This window comes from Erpetoichthys calabaricus, chromosome 17 (genome assembly GCF_900747795.2).
Source record: "Erpetoichthys calabaricus chromosome 17, fErpCal1.3, whole genome shotgun sequence".
Classification (NCBI taxonomy): Eukaryota; Metazoa; Chordata; class Cladistia; order Polypteriformes; family Polypteridae; genus Erpetoichthys; species Erpetoichthys calabaricus.
The window spans coordinates 43,343,776-43,361,274 of record NC_041410.2 but is presented as its reverse complement, the minus strand read 5'-3'; the positions used below and the strand labels follow the sequence as shown (position 1 = coordinate 43,361,274).

At 41.6% G+C, this 17,499-nt stretch overlaps 2 protein-coding genes across 2 annotated transcripts in view; one reads left to right on the top strand and one right to left on the bottom strand.

The window, feature by feature from the left end:
• The window catches only part of LOC114667240 (EGF-like repeat and discoidin I-like domain-containing protein 3), a 742,682-nt gene that overhangs the window by 419,231 nt on the left and 305,952 nt on the right, over positions 1–17,499 (bottom strand). The gene's annotated exons all lie outside the window — the stretch shown is intronic.
• LOC114667233 (aggrecan core protein-like) overlaps positions 1–17,499 on the top strand; it is a 208,133-nt gene that overhangs the window by 121,133 nt on the left and 69,501 nt on the right. The window contains 1 exon segment of the mRNA XM_028822446.2: positions 15,172–16,776. Within this exon segment, the coding sequence (XP_028678279.2) occupies positions 15,172–16,776 (1,605 nt within the window).

The window sequence follows — 17,499 nt, the reverse complement described above, 5'->3', positions numbered from 1 at the left end:
TAAAAATAACCATATAAACATATGGTTTCTACTTCGCGGATTTTCTTATTTCGCGGGTGGCTCTGGAACGCAACCCCCGCGATGGAGGAGGGATTACTGTTGTGAAAGCTTAAGGTCTCCGTGACCCCTTGAATCCTTGGATCAGACGTCAGACACCAGATAAAAGTCCAATTATTATTTATTATATAATAATAATGTGCACCAAGCACCCTCCTCTCCACAATACTCAATAACAAACAATAATAATCAATAATCAATCCTCCACACTCCCAGACACTTTGCCACCCTTCCTCCCAGCTCAGCTCAAATGTCTGGGCTTACCCAGAGTCCTTTTATAGCCCCTGACCCGGAAGTGGCTCCTGGCCAAACCCCCAAGTCCTTATCCCTTCCGGGTCAGGGTAAACAGTCCTTTTCATCCCGGGAGCACACTGCTTCCTCCAGTCACGTGACTGTGACGCACTCCCGGGTTATAGGGCATGCAAGAGCCCACTAGCCCCCCTACAGCGACTCCTGGCGGCCCCCAAGGTATCCAGCAGGGCTGTGTCACAACACTACAAAGTCCATGAGGCCCTGCTGGAACTCGGGGCACAAATATGCTGTCCGGAGGGCTCCTCCTTGCGGCCTGGGGGTGGCGACCGGAGTCCATAGCCGGTCGTCCATCACACTGTATATATATGTATATATATGTAGATGTGTATATGTGTATATGTACATATGTATATATATGTATATTTGTATATGTATATATATGTTTATGTGTGTGTGTGTGTATATTATATATATATATATATATATGACAGCAACACTCATAACAGTGACAACACAATTACATATATATATGTAGAAATGTATATATATATGTGTGTCAATGTATTTTTGTATGTATGTCTAGATATATATATATGTAGATATGTAAATATATGTGTATATATATGTAGATGTGTATATATATATGTAGATATGTGTATATATGTAGATATGTAAATATATATGTATATATATGTGTCTGTGTGTATATTTATATATATATATATGTGTGTGTGTGTATGTATGTATGTATGTGTGTATATATATGTATGTGTGTGTATGTGTATCTATGTATGTGTATATGTATATATGTATATGTGTGTGTGTATGTATGTGTGTATATATATGTTGATATATATATATATATATGTGGATGTGTATATGTATATATATATGTAGATATGTGTATATGTAGATATGTATATATATGTTTATGTGTGTGTGTGTGTGTGTATAGCAACACTCATAACAATGACAACACAATTATATTGACAATCATGTTACGTTATTTTTAAAATGTTTCCTTTTCTTTTTCATAACCTCTTTAACACACTACTTCTCCGCTGCGAAGCGCGGGTATTTTGCTAGTATTCATATATTTCACACAACAAAATCGGTTCTCAACATCATTTATCACACATAATCCAACATCCACAGGAACTCTAATCCTTCTTTTAACCGATTTAATCACTCACAATATTTTCCTCAATCATTCTACATTATAAAACAACTAAAGCAGAATTTTTATATATTTTATCCTTTCGGGAATTCTCTTAGTCTTGTTTGAATACTCTTGCTGTTTGTCTGCTTGTTCAAGAACCTAGCTATGCAAACAACTCTATTACGTTATTTTGTTAGTGACTTTAAGATCCTTACACTTCCTCCTTTACCATCAGTCGAGTTCTGCTTTTGTCCAGAGCACTTTATTGAATATAAAAGAGGAGATATGCTAGAGCTGCTGCTTTCTTTAACTGCTCGTTTTGCTTATCCCTTCTGTCCCAACTCGGTGACCATCCTTAAAAGCTTCACAAATGTTGTTTGTGATTCCTCTTTCTGTTTCTAAATATACCTAATCACTCTGCTTTCCTAAGTTGCTTTTTACTTGGTGTTTTCTACCATTTTTAATTAATTTTATTAACTTTCTCCACATTTGTATTATTATTTTTATTGGAAACCATTGCAATATTGATCCAGACAAGCATAAATCTAGCTTGGAAGACAAAGCTGTAGTCTTTCAGAGCTTTAGTTTTCCTGAAGAGTCCAATTCTTTCTTTTTTTATTTTACTGGAAGATCAAAACTACTCTTTTTTTGTCACTTTTAGTGAGTCCAACCCCCTTTTTAACTATTTTTTTTTCTTTGTGAGTACAAAAATAGTGCACAGATTATTTTTCAGAGGTGAAGCATCCTTCACTTGCTTACTACTGAGGCCTTCCTTCTAGCCCAAAATGGAATCTAGGATGCTTGAAGTAGCCCCTGCCATGGACATTCTCACTGGTCGTCAACCCTTAGGCAATATTACCCAATGACCAGCAATTCCCTGGTTTACATTACAGTAACCTAACCTGCATATCTTTGGGAGGAAACTGGAGCACCCAGAGGAAACCCACTTGGACACGGGGAGAACATGCAAACTCCACGCAGGGAGGACCTGGGAAGCTAACCCAGGTCTCCTTACTGCAAGGCAGCAGCGCTACCACTGCGCCACCGTGTGATCCTAAATTGTCCCTTGTGTGCGCTTGGTGTGTGTGTATGTGTGCCCTGTGGTTGGCTGGCGCCCTGCCTGGGATTTGTTCCTGCCTTGTGCCCAGTGTTGGCTGGGATTGGCTCCAGCAGACCTCCGTGACCCTGTGTTAGGATATAGCGGGTTGGATAATGGATGGATGGATGGATGTATGGATGGACATTACGGTAACTCCTCAAAAACTAGCCCTGCCACGGGCTTTCTTGGCATTTTCTTGAAGCGGCCTTCTCACACACCACTGGCCTATGGGCAAAGGAGGTTTGTAGTTTTGAGCTTAGAGAAAGCAATAGACAGAGAGGAGTTACTCACTTGGACAACACCCAAGCTCAGCCACACTTAAGGACAGTCCAATGACCTAGACTTCACACAGGCATGGAACCCCTGATATCATTCATACTTTACTGGCACATCCCCGGTACGTCTTCAGTGAATCCCTAAGCCCCTCTTAGGTACAAGAGAGCCTTAATGTAGATTCTTACATTATCACTTAAAGTACACCTTTAATCATCTACAGTCATCCCTCACCTATCGCGGGGGTTACGTTCCAGAGCCCCCCGCGATAGGTGAAAATCCGCGAAGTAGCGACCTATATTTATTTTATTATTTATACATATTTTAAGGCTTTATAAACCCTTCCCACACTCTTATAAACCTTTCTCACTCTCTTGTTAACCTTTCCCACACTCTTAAAAACACTTCCTATGCTCTTAAACACTTTCTACATTCTTAAACACCGCAGACCAACACTACACACTGCATGCAGTGATCAGACGTCGATGTGTCTGCACTCGCTTTGTGAAGGGGGGCAGCTGAACTCACGCTGAGCAGAAATGGACTTTGTGCTGCTTCTGCCAAAATGCCTGCTTGTTGCTCTGCGTGAGGAGTGTGTGTGGGTGTGTGAGAGCTGAACGCACCTTCGCTCAAACCCCCCCTCCCCGGAGGCGCAGTACGCTCCTGCCACTTCGCATTGTCAAGAGGGTGGGGAGCTGAATGAACGCTAAGGAGAAGTGGACTTTGTGCTGGCTTTGTGCTGCTTATCGCTCTGCCTGTCAATAATTTAAAAGCATGTACATCACCTATTTTCCTGTCTTGTCTTGCGTGAAGTTAAAATGTTTTATAATAGTGAGATGTTACTCATATCCTTAGCCGACATCCACATATCATATGTGTTAACAAAGGGTGTTTTATAAATTTACATGTGTTTAAAGCATGTGGGATGGGTATTTTAAGGCTTAAACTATAAAAATGTTTATTTATATATTATCTTTCTATATCGCGGATTTTCTCCTGTTGCTGATGGGTCTGGAACATAACTTCCGCGATAGGCGGGCAATCACTTGTATTTAAAAACCCGCGAAGTCGTGAATCCGCGAAAAGTGAACCGCGAAGTAGCGAGGGATTACTGTAAGCCCTATATATTACAAGTGACTACATTTAGGGCTATCTAATGTAAAAACTTTGTCTAGTGAAAAAGAGAAAAATTATCAAAATCAGGCACTGCAAAACAGAAAGCAAGTAGAGACTGAGAAAAAGTAGAAATTGTCACAAAATGTCTTCCTTCGAAACGATCTTTTACATCATGTCTTATATTCAGGGCAAAGCTGAGCTTGATCAAGCAGCTTCTTACAAAGCTAATCACCAATGTGAGAGTAAGCAGGGATCAGCACAGCTCTGTGACATTGAAAACAGAGACTTGAATTATACAGTGAGAAAAGAAGAAATCCATATCTTTGTCAAAACAAAACACTGAGCACTTCCATTATTCACACCCTTATTCCATGTGGTCTCTGCCAGCTGGTTTAAGGGAAATGTTTTTCTGCGTTTCATAGCTCTGAAGATGGAGAAAAGTTCAAACATAAGTAGTAGATAAGAAATGCTGGCAAGGTCTGACTTTTAGGGGCCACAGTAATATATATTTGAAGCCCCCCTCTCCAAATTAGGACAGCTTAATCAAGTTTTTAAAACTAATTGCAAAATGCAACACTTTCATGGTACACAATCCTATTAGTCAGGACAGTGTCAAATATATTTCTATACTACTTTACTTATAAAGCCTTGCATGCAGACAGCATTTGTAATCACTGAGCATGATTGGGAGTCTGAAATACTGAATATTTCTAGATACCAGGGCTTAATATATAGTTTTGTAATTGGCTACTAAAGTACCAGCAAAAAAATGTTTTATAAGAATTTTATATATAGTTCTGTATATACTGTATAGCTAATTCAGTTTAACTTTTCTACAGCATTGTTCTTGGAATATTACACACAACACATTGGCCCTGATGTGTGTGTCAACCATGCGATGGAGTGACCCTCTTGTACAGAGATTGCTTCTGTCTTATGTCTGTTGCTTGCTGAGATTGTCAGCATGCCATTGTTGAACAAACACAGGAAGCTTTGCAGTCTACTTGTGACTTTACCCTGTACGAAGATAAGTAAATAAATTTAGGTAAACAAACATTCGATGTGGCGTTTATATAAGTAACATATAAATGTTTTTCATATAAAGACCATCAGAAAATATGATCTTAAACGGAACTTTGCACAATACCTTGACGAGCTCTGTAGGCCCTGCTGTTTTGTTGAAGGACATGTGTGTGGCAGATTCACTGGCAGGATGACGCCAAACCTGTTGCTGCATCCAAACAGTGCCATCTTTCACCTTTATGCCTGGTGCAGCTGCATTGTTCTTATGAATGAGTGGATGTTTCTTGCGGAGTGGGCTTTTGTTCTCTTTCTCCAATGTAGAATCCTCATCCTCATCTGAGTTCACCAACTCATCTGCATCTTTATTTGAAAACAGCAGAGTCAGATCGGGGGGAGCGTGAACGTGACTGAGAGAATAAAAGTGAATAATGAAACAAAAAACTCTAACCTTTACAAGTACCATAAATTTATACTGGCTGTTACAGACTCAAATCAAATGTATGTTTTTATTTTATAATAGTAACAATAAGACCAGCTCACTACTCAGAACAGTAAATCTAGGAAGGGCCTGGAACTGAACCCACAACCACTTATGAATCAGCAGTTTTTACTGCTGCACCAGCCAAGTGGTCAAAATTTTGTTGTTAGTAGTATAACATGAAAAAGGTTTCTGTTTTAGCTATGTGTTTTGCATTTCTTGTCTTGCATTTTCTGTCATCCTACATTTACCCAGATCATTGTAGACATGGAACACACATGAAATGCATGTGTTTCAAGTAATGATATATTATTTACCCTGTACAACTCCAGGCACCTCACACCCAGATAAACAGACTTGAGCTGGGAAGAACTTTTTTCTGACTTGAGCTGCGGTGGTGGGAGGGATGGGATAGCAGGCTGCTTCCTGCTTGTGCTGATCAACACATTTGAACAAATAAAGACGCTTGTAGAGAGGTGAGAAGGAATTTAAGGTGGCCCGGGGTTACGACTTTTTTCATAGGCTTTGGGGATTCTAGTGCTAGATTCATTAGCAGTTGTGTTTGTTTTGAATTGATTTTTGTTCTCTAAAAGCAATTTATTTCTGCCCCTAAATGTAATATAATCCTAAATTTTCATACTTTTCTGCAATTATTTGATTCTGGTACTTCATTCTACCTAACATAAATGATCTAAATCAGTCCTCATGGTTTTCAGGCTTCATGTGGAAGAATTAGATGATGATGGTCATGTGGACATCTGGCCTTCAATCCATCAAGGAATGGACTGCATAGTGTCTTGATCAGGTGGTTGTGGTGCAGATCGCCACCATAGAAAACCAGAAAAAGAACAGCAGAGAAAGTAGGGGTTAGTATGGATTTCAGAGCCATGATAAAAATGATAATTAAATGCATATACAGAATATTAGGGTTACAATAAAATGAAGCCATGAAAAAGCTATGTTAAAATAATGGGATTTTAGCAGTTTTTTAAAGTGCTCCACCGTATTAGCCTGGTGAATTTCTATTGGTAAGCTATTCCAGATTTTAGGTGCGTAACAGCATTTTAGCTCTTGGAACTATAGGCAGACACTCATTTGAAGATCTAAGATTAAGATTTGAAGTGTAAGGTGACAGGCATCTGAATAGGATGGCGTGAGATAAAGGCTTTGTAAACCATAAGCAGTATTTTAAAGTCAATTCTAAATAGCACATTTAACCAGTGTAGGGACATCAAAACTGGAGAGATGTGCTCAGATTTTCTTTTCTTAGTTAAGATATTGCCTAATCTTATTTTTATATTTTTCTTTTCTTTGAGCTACGTTCTTTATATGAAAACATGCTATATAAATAAATGTTGTTGTTGTTGAGCCAGCATGTGCTGAGGATTAAATTTAATCAGCAGTTAGGAGTCACAGGGAGCCAGCGATCATCACAGCAACAGTGGGTAAATTTAATTTCTACATTTAAGGAAGTGCATTAAACAGTGTTAAATAACAGACTGAAAATTAAATTGTGTAGAGGGAGGTGGTTAGGTATCATTTATTAAAAAGATAATGAGATAAATTAGTGTAGTGATTTGAGGGATGATACAAGAGTTTGGTAGTATGCATTGATAATGTGTTGCTGCACCTACCACATGACAAAACATCTGGATTGGGGCCCAAGTGCAGCAGATGACACCTCAGAACCATACTTGAACAGTGTGAAGTTTTTTACGGTGGCTAGAGTGCAGATCCCTAGCCTCAGAGCCACCACTCCAAGGTGAGACCAAAAATAGTTTGTCCTGTCCTCCTCGTACCTTAGTCAAGCTGAAATAGCATTTCTTTGGGTTGATCCGAGGTCAGCGTTGCGGATGGAGCGGAGGACAGCTCTGACATGTAGAAGGTGCTCCTCCCAGGTGCTGTAATAGATGATGCATTGAGGTAGGCAGCACTATAGGTGTTATGGGGCTGTAGCAGTTTGTCCACCAGATGCTGGAAGGTCACTGGGGCCTGGGCAGACCAAAAGGGAGGACTCGATAATACCAGTGGCCACTATGGGTGCTAAATGCTGTCTTTTCCTAAGCGGTGTCCGTCAGGGGGATCTGCCAATAGTCTTCAGTCACTTTAGGGGTGGAAAGGTACCTGAGATTATCAAGGCCTTCCAGAAGGTTGTCCACCCTCAGCATGATGTAGGCATGAAAACCTGAGACCTGGATAAGTCGGCTGAAGCCGTTACAGAACCATTAGCTACCATCAGGCTTTGGGATCAGGACAATGGGACTTGACCATGGGCTTTGTCTCTCTTTTATGATCCCTAGGTCCAGCATTCTTTGAATCTCAAGCTCCACCTCCATGCTCTTTGCCTCCAGGTGGCAGTAGGGGCATTCCTGTACGGTGAAGCGACAATGTCATGGAATATCAGTGCATTGTGTCCTGGGTTTGCAGTTACCATGCCCAGAACAGAGCCAATCATGCTTTTCACTGAGGTGTGAGATTGACCCTGAAATGTAATTGTTTGGCATTGACTGGGTGAGAGTAGCTATGGGGTCAGCTCTCTTCCTGTCATACCAGGGGTTCAGGAGACTGACGCTGATTAGGCTGATACACCAGGTAGATGACAAAGCCTGTTTATTCCCTGATCTGAATTACCCCCTGCCAATGTGCCAGGAGCTTAGAATGTGATATAGGAATGAGCACCATCACTCTGGAATTTGCAGAGGCTGGACCCACGGTTGTAAGTCCAGGCTTGGGAGCTCTTTTAACTCTCCATATGCTCACACACCAGAGGTTGGAGCTTGTCAAAGCAGGCATGTAGCTCCACAACATATTCGAAGATATTACAGGAGGAGGGTGGGATCTCCTTCTCCCAGCCCTCTTGAATCAGGTCAATTAATCCCTGGGGCTGCTTTCCTTACACAAGCTCAAATGTGGAAAACCCCAGTCAAGTCCTTCAGCACTTCCCAAAAGGTGAAAAGGACAAGGAGTTGGAGCTATTCACAGTCTCAGCCACCTGCTCTCATCACTTTCCTCAGCATCTGTTTGAGCATCTGGTTAAAATGCTCAACCACTCTGTCTATCTGGGGGTGGTAAACAGAGGTCTTGAGGTTAGTGATCGGAGCAACTTGGCAACCTCCCTGAATGTCCTCATTGCAAAATGCATCCCCTGGTCCGTTAGGACTTCCTTGGAGATGTTGACTTGTGCAAAGACCCCTACAAGCTCCTGTGTAATAAGTTTAGGGGTACCTTCCTGAGTAGCATGTGACATATTCCACCATAACTGGGATATAGCAGGGGTACAAGAGGTGCGTGGTCCCACTGGAGTATTTGTGTTAGCTGGTAGTCCAGACATGTGTGGCAAAACCAGGAACACCTCTTAATGCCTGTCTGGCCAATAGAAGCATGTGGTGACCCATTCAACATTTTTTTCAGACTCCAAATGGGTCCCCAGTATATGTGAGTGGGCCAAGTCAAAGATCTTGCAGCGGTAGGCCTGCAGGACATGGAGTTGGCTCCTGCTCTTTGTGAATCTGTCACCCAAAATACCATATTGTTAGTTAACACAAACAAGGGCTTGGGTTGCCCATCCACTGCGGGGATTGCATTCCTTGGAAACTTTAGTGAATTGTCATTCCAATGCTCGGGAAAAGGAAGCTAAAAGGGAGTGAAAGAAAAGCTGCAAAGAGACAAAGGGATGAGACGTGGTGCCTGATAATTGGGGTTGGGTCAGAAATTGGAGCTAAGCGTGAAGTTTGTGATGCGTCAACAACTTAATAATCCACCATGTTATATTGGGTCCCCACGGCCTTAACTACTCTTTTGCATGGTGGGGTATCAGCTTGGGAGAGCTGCTGTCTGTCCTGAGCTAGGCTCACTGGCATTGTCAGTCACAACAGGCCCTGGTTGGCTTTGCTCTGTGGCCAGTCCCTTCCAAGTATGATGGCATATAGGGGGTGTGTGGAGACCACCCCCTGCAACCTGCAGAGATTCACTTGAACGTATAGCCAGCAGACTCAGGTAGGGTGAACCTGTGCTACACCTTGAATACAGGTAAGACTTGCCTGGGCTCTGTCATATTGTTGTGACAGGTCATATCACTGGACAACAATGGTCACGTTGCTGCTGGAATTGTAAAGGACTTGTACAGGGTGCCTGTTCAAATGAACTAAGCCTGAGGAAGGAACAATAAGAGGGTTCACATTCAACTGCACTATAGTACTTGTCTCCATGGGCCCAACCGCATTCTATTACCTCATCAGAGCGAGGTCAGGAGGTGGCCTATCTCACCACAGTGGTAGCAAGGCAGCACACTTGGCCCCCTCCATGGAATCAGCTGAGCCTCTCTGCTGGCATCCAGCTTCTGGCTTTGGGTCATCCGATCCTGCTGTTTGTTCTGTTTCCTTTCTGTCTGGGATGTGGTGTGGTGGCACTCAATGAAGTTCAGTAATGTCTTGAGGTCCGCCCAGGTTTGCCTCTTGATGGGGCAGACAAGGTGTTCAGGAAACACATGGACCAGAATTCCGATAACCATTGTTTCCACCACCCACTCTGCTCTGTTTTTTCTGGGGCTCAACCAGCGGGCAAGCTTACTCCAGAGATCAAAGGCCTGTGCTTGGGCTAGGCACTCCAGATCAAATTTCCAGTTCTGGTAGCATTGTCCCTGACACGCAGGTGTGAGCCAGTAGCAGGTGAGTATTTCCCATTTAAGCATCTGGTAGTAAGATGCAGCACATTCCTCAAATTTTTAGTAGGTGTGCTGCACCTATCCCAACAAAAACCAAATGATTCGGTTTGCCCAGTCACACTGCAGCCAGCGTTGGCAGGTGGTTGTATGCCTAAAGATTAGCATAAAAATTTCTATGTCATCCCACAATTTCATCATGAGGAGTAGATGTGCTGGGCCAACTGATTGACCTGTTCTGGCAGCTGTTGTACTACATCCTGTAGTTTTCCTGGGACACTCATTTGCCCCCAAGAATCCTGTCGACTATGATGGAATATAATGGAGAGAGGGCTGACTCAAGGCAAGAACAAAAATAGTTGGGATGCAAACTGGGCAAAACCCTGTTTAAAAATTGGGGTAAACTGGTGGTGATGTAAACACGTCCTCCTGATGACCTCCTGACCGGAGATGAATGCTGGCGTTTCTGTCTGCAGCTGCTTGCCGGTGTTCTGTTTATGTACTTTTTCCTAGTTGTTTTTACTCGTTTTTTGCCTTTTGCATCGGATTTTTCTTCACTTTTGCATTGGATTAAAAACTAATAACACGCATTTGCGTCTCTTGCCTCCTTCGGCCTCAACACAAGCCCTCATGGAAGTGTTCTTTGCTGGCTGCAACCTGTGTGGGTAAGTGTAAACTTTCTGACTGTTTCTCTGCTCAAGTAACTAGCTTTGATGAATAGGTGGTTGAAACTGCCCCTTGTCAATTGCTGAGTACTTGTGGAAATCCCAGAGGTGACAGTCTACTGGCTAACGTGTTATTTTAATTGGGCTGAGTAGGTACACAAGGGGTACATTGCTTTGCTTCCAATCTGGAATTTGAATCTGGGTAACTTCTGGAAATTTACTATTATAAACCTCAATTGGTTGTCACGGATTATTATGTCTACCTTGCTATCTAATGCAGTCACATCCTCAAAGCTAAAATATTCATCAGATGAATTGTATTGACTTCGAACAAAATATGAAGTGCCTGCTGATCTCTTGCTACACCTCAGCATTCTCCGACGACCAAAGTACGTTCACCGAGGCTTTCGTCGTCGTTTTTGCCTCAGCAGGATTAGCAGCAAGTCTATTCCTTCAATTTGGTCTGAAGGACGCACATGTCCACGTACTTCTGAGCAATGTGCTAATCACAACGTGTTGATTCCTTTGGTAAAATCACCAGACTATACGTCCATAGACGCTTTAAAGTTTGGATTATTTAATACTCAATCTATCTCTAACAAAGCTCTACTGATTGGTGATGTTATCATAGATACTAAGATGGACTGTTTATGTCTTACGGAGACCTGGCAGCAACCTGGTGATTATTTCCATCTAAATCAAGCGCTCTCTCCAGAGTTTGTCTGCATCTCCAAATCCCGTTCTTCGGGGAGGGGAGGCGGTCTTGCAATAATATACCGTAAAGACTTCAAACTGTCACCAATACCTCTTCCAGCGTATCCATCCTTTGAACTGCTAGCTGGCAAACTCTGCAGACCTTCACCTATTATAATTGCTGTTTTATATAGACCTCCTAAACTATCAAGTGCTTTTATTGCTGAACTTTTTACTGTTTTAACAACTTTGTGTGCAATGTCTGCTAATGTCATCCTCATGGGTGATTTTAACATACACGTTGACGTGCCAACTGATGCACTGACAAATGATTTTAATGAAATCCTTGACTGTTTTAATTTAATTCAATATGTCAACTTTCCGATTCATAACAAGGGTCATATTTTAGACTTAATTTGTTGCTCTGGTATCACACCTCACAATCTTATTCCTTTTGAATTACCTATCTCTGAGCACAGAATGATCATATTTGAAGTTAGTTTACCTCTCAGTAAATCAAAGGTTCAGCGTGTAATTTCATTTCGTAATGTCAAGCATGTAAACCCAGAGACCCTTATACATTTATTGCAATCCCAGTCTGTTTCTCCTTCCGCTACCACACCATCGGAATTAGTAGACCATTACAATGCTGCTCTGTCCTCTGCCTTTGATACACTAGCTCCCTTAAAAACACAGACTGTCTCATTTATCCACACTGCTCCCGGGTTTCATTTGAACTCCGTCAGCTCAAAGCCTCGGGCCGACAGTTGGAGCACCTAGCTAAAAAGACGGGTCTTGTTGTACACAAGGAAATGTACTCAGATCACATGTTGAAATACAAAAATGCTCACTCTGCTGCCAAAACTGTATATTATTCTAGCATTATCAATACAGGAGGGAATAATACTAGAGCTCTTTTTTCTACAATGAAAAGGCTGATTACACCACCAGAAAGTGCCACTCACCATAACCTCTCTGTTAAATACTGCTGTACTTTTTTGGATTTCTTCAACTCAAAAATTGAAAAAATCCACCAGCAACTTGCCTCCACTATTTCTGCAGAAAATGACATACTCTCCACTATCACCCATATTCCCTTACCAACCCCCTATTCTCAGATTTCAGTTTACCAACTGAAAATAGTATCTCGGAGCTTGTAACAAAATCTAATTCTTCCACATGCAAATTAGATCCAATACCTACAAGCATTGTTAAGTCTTGTCTGTCACATATTTCCCCCATGATAACTACTATAGTTAACTCTTCCCTTACTACAGGCACAGTCCCCCTCCAATGTTCCCTCTAAGCTAAGCGCGTGAGCGATCGCTCACATGAATTCAGAGCGTCGCTCATACTTCCCGCACGATCGCTCATTCTGACGGCGTCGCTCGTACTTATCGCACGATCGCTCACTCCGACCGTCGGAGTTGGTGCTCATAAATTTTTGGCTTAAACAAAATGTCGCTCATAAACAATGTTTTTTGCTCACTATATCCCCCTCTCACTAAAAACAGCCTCAATTACTCCAATTCTGAAAAAAAATGGTTTAGACCCAAATATCCTTAACAATTATCGGCCTATTTCAAATGTTCCATTTATATCCAAAATTCTAGTTGCCTCCCAACTCCAGTCCCACCTTTCAAAAAATAACCTTTTTGAACAGTTTCAATGTGGGTTTCGCCCTGAACACAGCACAGAAACTGCCCTGGTCAAAATCACAAATGATCTTCTATGGGCAGCTGACATGGGACTTTTACCAATTCTTGTGCTTCTTAATCTCAGCTCTGCATTTGACACCATATCTCACCAGATACTTTTGAAACATCTAGCTAATTTTGAAGTCTGTGGCCTTGTCCTTCAGTGGTATTCTTCCTACCTCACTGATAGGAAGCCATTTGTTCAAATAAAGGGCTTTAAATTTAAGAACGCAGTCGTTACTCAGGGAGTTCCGCAGGGTTCTGTTTTGGGGCCGCTTCTTTTTCTCATTTATATCTTCCTAATAGGTAATATCTTCTGGCACCATGGTATTAAGTTTCATTGCTATGCTGATGACACACAGCTATATCTATCCACTAAATCCACTTCTGTTTTCCCTCCAGATGCCCTTATGGCATGTCTCCAAGACATAAAGGCATACTGTAGATGACTCATAATTTTCTCCAACTAAACAGCAATAAAACTGAGGTGCTCCTCATTGGCTCTAAATCTACACTTCTTAAGGTTAACCATTCTTCTATTTTAATCAACAATATTAACACAAACATTTTTTCCCAAGTTAAGAGCCTGGGCGCTATTCTTGACAGTACTCTCTCTTTTTCTTCCCATATAAGTACCATTTCTTGGGCTGCCTTCTTCCATCTCCGAAACATTTCTAGACTTCGCCCTTGTCTTACCCAGCATAATACTGAAGTATTGGTTAATACCCTAGTCACCTCACGTATAGATTAATGTAACGATATTCTATCTGGCATTCCACAAAAACTTATCCATCGCTTACAACTTCTTCAAAATTCTGCTGCCAGGATAATAACCTGTTCTAAATCCACTAAACATATTACACCTATTCTCTCTCAACTTCACTGGCTCCCTGTTAACTACAGAATACAATACAAAATACTGCTCTTAACATTTAAAGCTCTCCACAACCTTGCTCCTCCCTACCTCACTGATCTCCTCCAGATTTACACTGCCTTTATTGTAAGGTGACCTTGAGTGATAAGAAAGGCGCCTATTAAATAAAATGTATTATTATTATTATTATTTAATTCGATGACAAAAAATAGTGCACACGGGAGCTGCAAAACTCAGCAAGTTGTCATTGTTTATAAATGTGTGAATAATAGTTATAATAATTCTTTGCATTTATATAGCACTTTCCTCTTTACTCAAAGCGCTTAGCAAGAAGCATTTGCATGACCTTCCTTATGGCGAGTCAAGTCCAATTTACAATGCCACTTCCTGGGAGGGAAGGGGCAGGACTTCTTTGGTTCCATTGCCCTCATGGGGTGGCTTCTCGAAGATATGTGGGAATTTTTGAGACAAGACTTTTAGCGACAGCACCCCTTCTCATCCTGGGATGGTATCACATAGCTTAGTTGAGCCTTGAAGGCAATTCTCAGGTGCACAAGTGTGACACTAGCATTGAAAGCTTAAGGAGGGATACAAGTAATTTCTGTAAACAGAAGTTCAACTGTATGTACCTATACATGCCAGAACTCTAGGGTCTCTCTAATGTGAGACACAGAACTAGTAACATCTAACTTATTTGACTTAACTTTAACCAAAGTTTCCACTTCACAGATTTGGTTGTTTCTCCAAGGTTCTCCTTCATGCATGATGGCTGACATTGAAAGTTCACTCTTTCACCTAATTGCAGGGTGTTCATGTAATTATCTAACTAAGAAGATATTTTTAAAAATTTGGATTGGACATGAAGAGGTATTTGACATATTCAGCACTGTTAATGTTCATCATTTTTCAGTCATTAATTCTACACATTCCCTTGGCTCGGCTCTATAGGTGTTTTCTTTTAAAACGTTTCAAAATGATTTGGTGGAATTCTAATAAAAGTAAAAATACTATCAGGTTATTGTGGTAGAACTCCTAATACTTATACATGTACAAGATTACAGGTTATTCCTTCAATGCTTCAAAATGCATTTTCCCTTAATTTTTTTCTCTTTTTTGCTTTTACAGCTCAGCCTACTTCTGCTCCTCCTGTAATTGTCACATCTGTAGAATCTGCAATAAATGCATCAGCTGTTGGCAGTGGTTTTTCGGCGAGTGGCATTGCCAGTGCAAGTGGAGATTTGTCTGGAGTTGTCTCAGGAGAAGAATCATCTGCTGTGGCATCTGGCTTACCATCTGGCTTACCATCTGGTTTACCATCTGGACTGCCTCTATACTCTGGCGAGGGTAGTGTTGATACTTCTGGAACAAGTGCATGGCCTCCAGAACATACTTTTTCTTCTCAAGATTTAAGTGGTGACTTCTCAGGTACTTGGGATATAACATCTGGAATTACATTTCCAGATGAATCTCTTGTTCTTTTAACCGAAAAGTCACCAGTTGAGCAAGAAGCAGGAGTAGGAAGCACACAATTTAGCGGAGTTTCAGGAGAGTTTTTCAGTACGGATTACAGTGGTATACCCTCTGGAGAAGGTGTTACAAGCGTTGACCTGTCTGGGTTTACTTCTGGGTTTACATCTGTTAGCACAGACATTTCAGGTTTGCCTTTCCCAGAAGAGTCTGGCTCTGGCATCATATTCTTAAAAGATCACATTAAGGAAATTTTTCCTGTAAGTTCAGAATCAGAGCAAGAAGCAAGCAGTGAAACAGACATTAGTGGCTTAGCTTTTGGAAGTGGTGTAAGTGGAATTTCATCTGGTGTTTTACTACAAAGTGGTGACTTTTCAGGAGTCTCTGGTATTTCTTCTGGGGTCCTAGATTTAAGTGGCTATCCTTCTGGAATATCTGCGATTTCCAGTTCTGGTGCAATTTCTTCAGGGTTGCCAGACATCACATTTGTAGACCAGAAGCTCATTAAACTGATTACCCAGGAAAAACATGAAGAAGAACAGCAATTGGGAAGTGGTACTTCAGAGGTGTTTGGGTGGCCATCTGCAGATGCTTCAGGGAATATACATGGATTCCCTTCTGGGGAAAGTGGCTTTGAATCTAGTGTAATTTCAGATGTACTCGCACTTGGATCAGGATTACTAGACATAACCCTTTTAAGCCAAAGTGAAATAGATATTAGCCAGAAAGCAGATATTGAGCAAGAACTGGAAGGAGAAGGACCCTCAGTTCTTCTGGAGCAAAGATCTGGAGAAGGAAGTGGATTGCCTTCTGGGATATCAGGAATTCCGGATATTAGTGTCTTTCATTCTGGAGAGGCTTCAGGATTATCTGGTAGTGGAGGGGTGTCAGGTGTCAACTTTATCTCTACTGAGGAGCAAATAATTGTTTTAACCAAGGAAATCACATCTCAGGAACTGGGCCAAGGAACTTTGGAAATAAGCGGAGATGTTTCTGGGTCACTTTCAACAAGTGGTGAGCCATCAAGTTCCATGGACGTTACTGGAGAAAATTCAGAATTAGTTTCTGGAGAATCTGCTTTATTGATTATTAGCTCTGGCTCTGCAGACCATTTGTTTACTTTAAGAACTCTAACAGCAGAAGAAGCCTTATCACAAACTGAACATGACACACCAGATGTGCTCTTCACTCCACCTGTGCCAGTTGCACAGACCACTCCTTCTGCAGTCATCATAAAAGAGAAGTCATCAGTTTTGATGGAAGGTATTATAATAATTTATTTATATATATGTATTTATATATTGTGAATTTTGGCGCTATATAGGCACCCGACCCGGCACAGATTCACACTGAGGCATGTGTCAACCACACAAAACTTTTATTTTTCTTCATCTGTGGGGCACGTCTTCCCCGTGAACCCCACAGGCATAACACAGTCCCAAGCACTTAATTAAAATAACCAACCCTTCTACTGGCGGCACCACCACTCCTCCCAGGCAACCTCATCCTCTTCCTCCCGATTCTCGCCCTTGAGAAGTGGCTGCAGGCTCCTTTTGTAGCCCTCCCGGAAGTGCTCCAGTTGGTAATTGGCCTAATTAGGCTGCACTTCTGAGTGTGGCTGCATTCCAGCCCACAGAGGCTCGTTAAGCCGTGCAGCTCCTCCGGGTGGTGGCCACGGAGCCCAGCAGGTCTGAGTCCTGAGTCTGATGTAACCCAGGAGTGCTGCCACCACGCGTTCCGGGGGACGTAGAGTGCATCCCATGGTTGCTCCCCCGGATCCAGTGTTGAAGGGGCATCCTGGCCGGGCATGGGACCCAGCCGCCTGTCATAATATATATAAACAAAATTTAAATTCTTGAATTTAGTTAGTTCAAAGCAGTTTATTTTAAATAATTTACCTTTTTATGTACTAATATTTATGGTATAAAACATAAAAGAATAAAAAACAACTACTTAAAAGGTTATTGCCAGGATCATTAAAAAGAT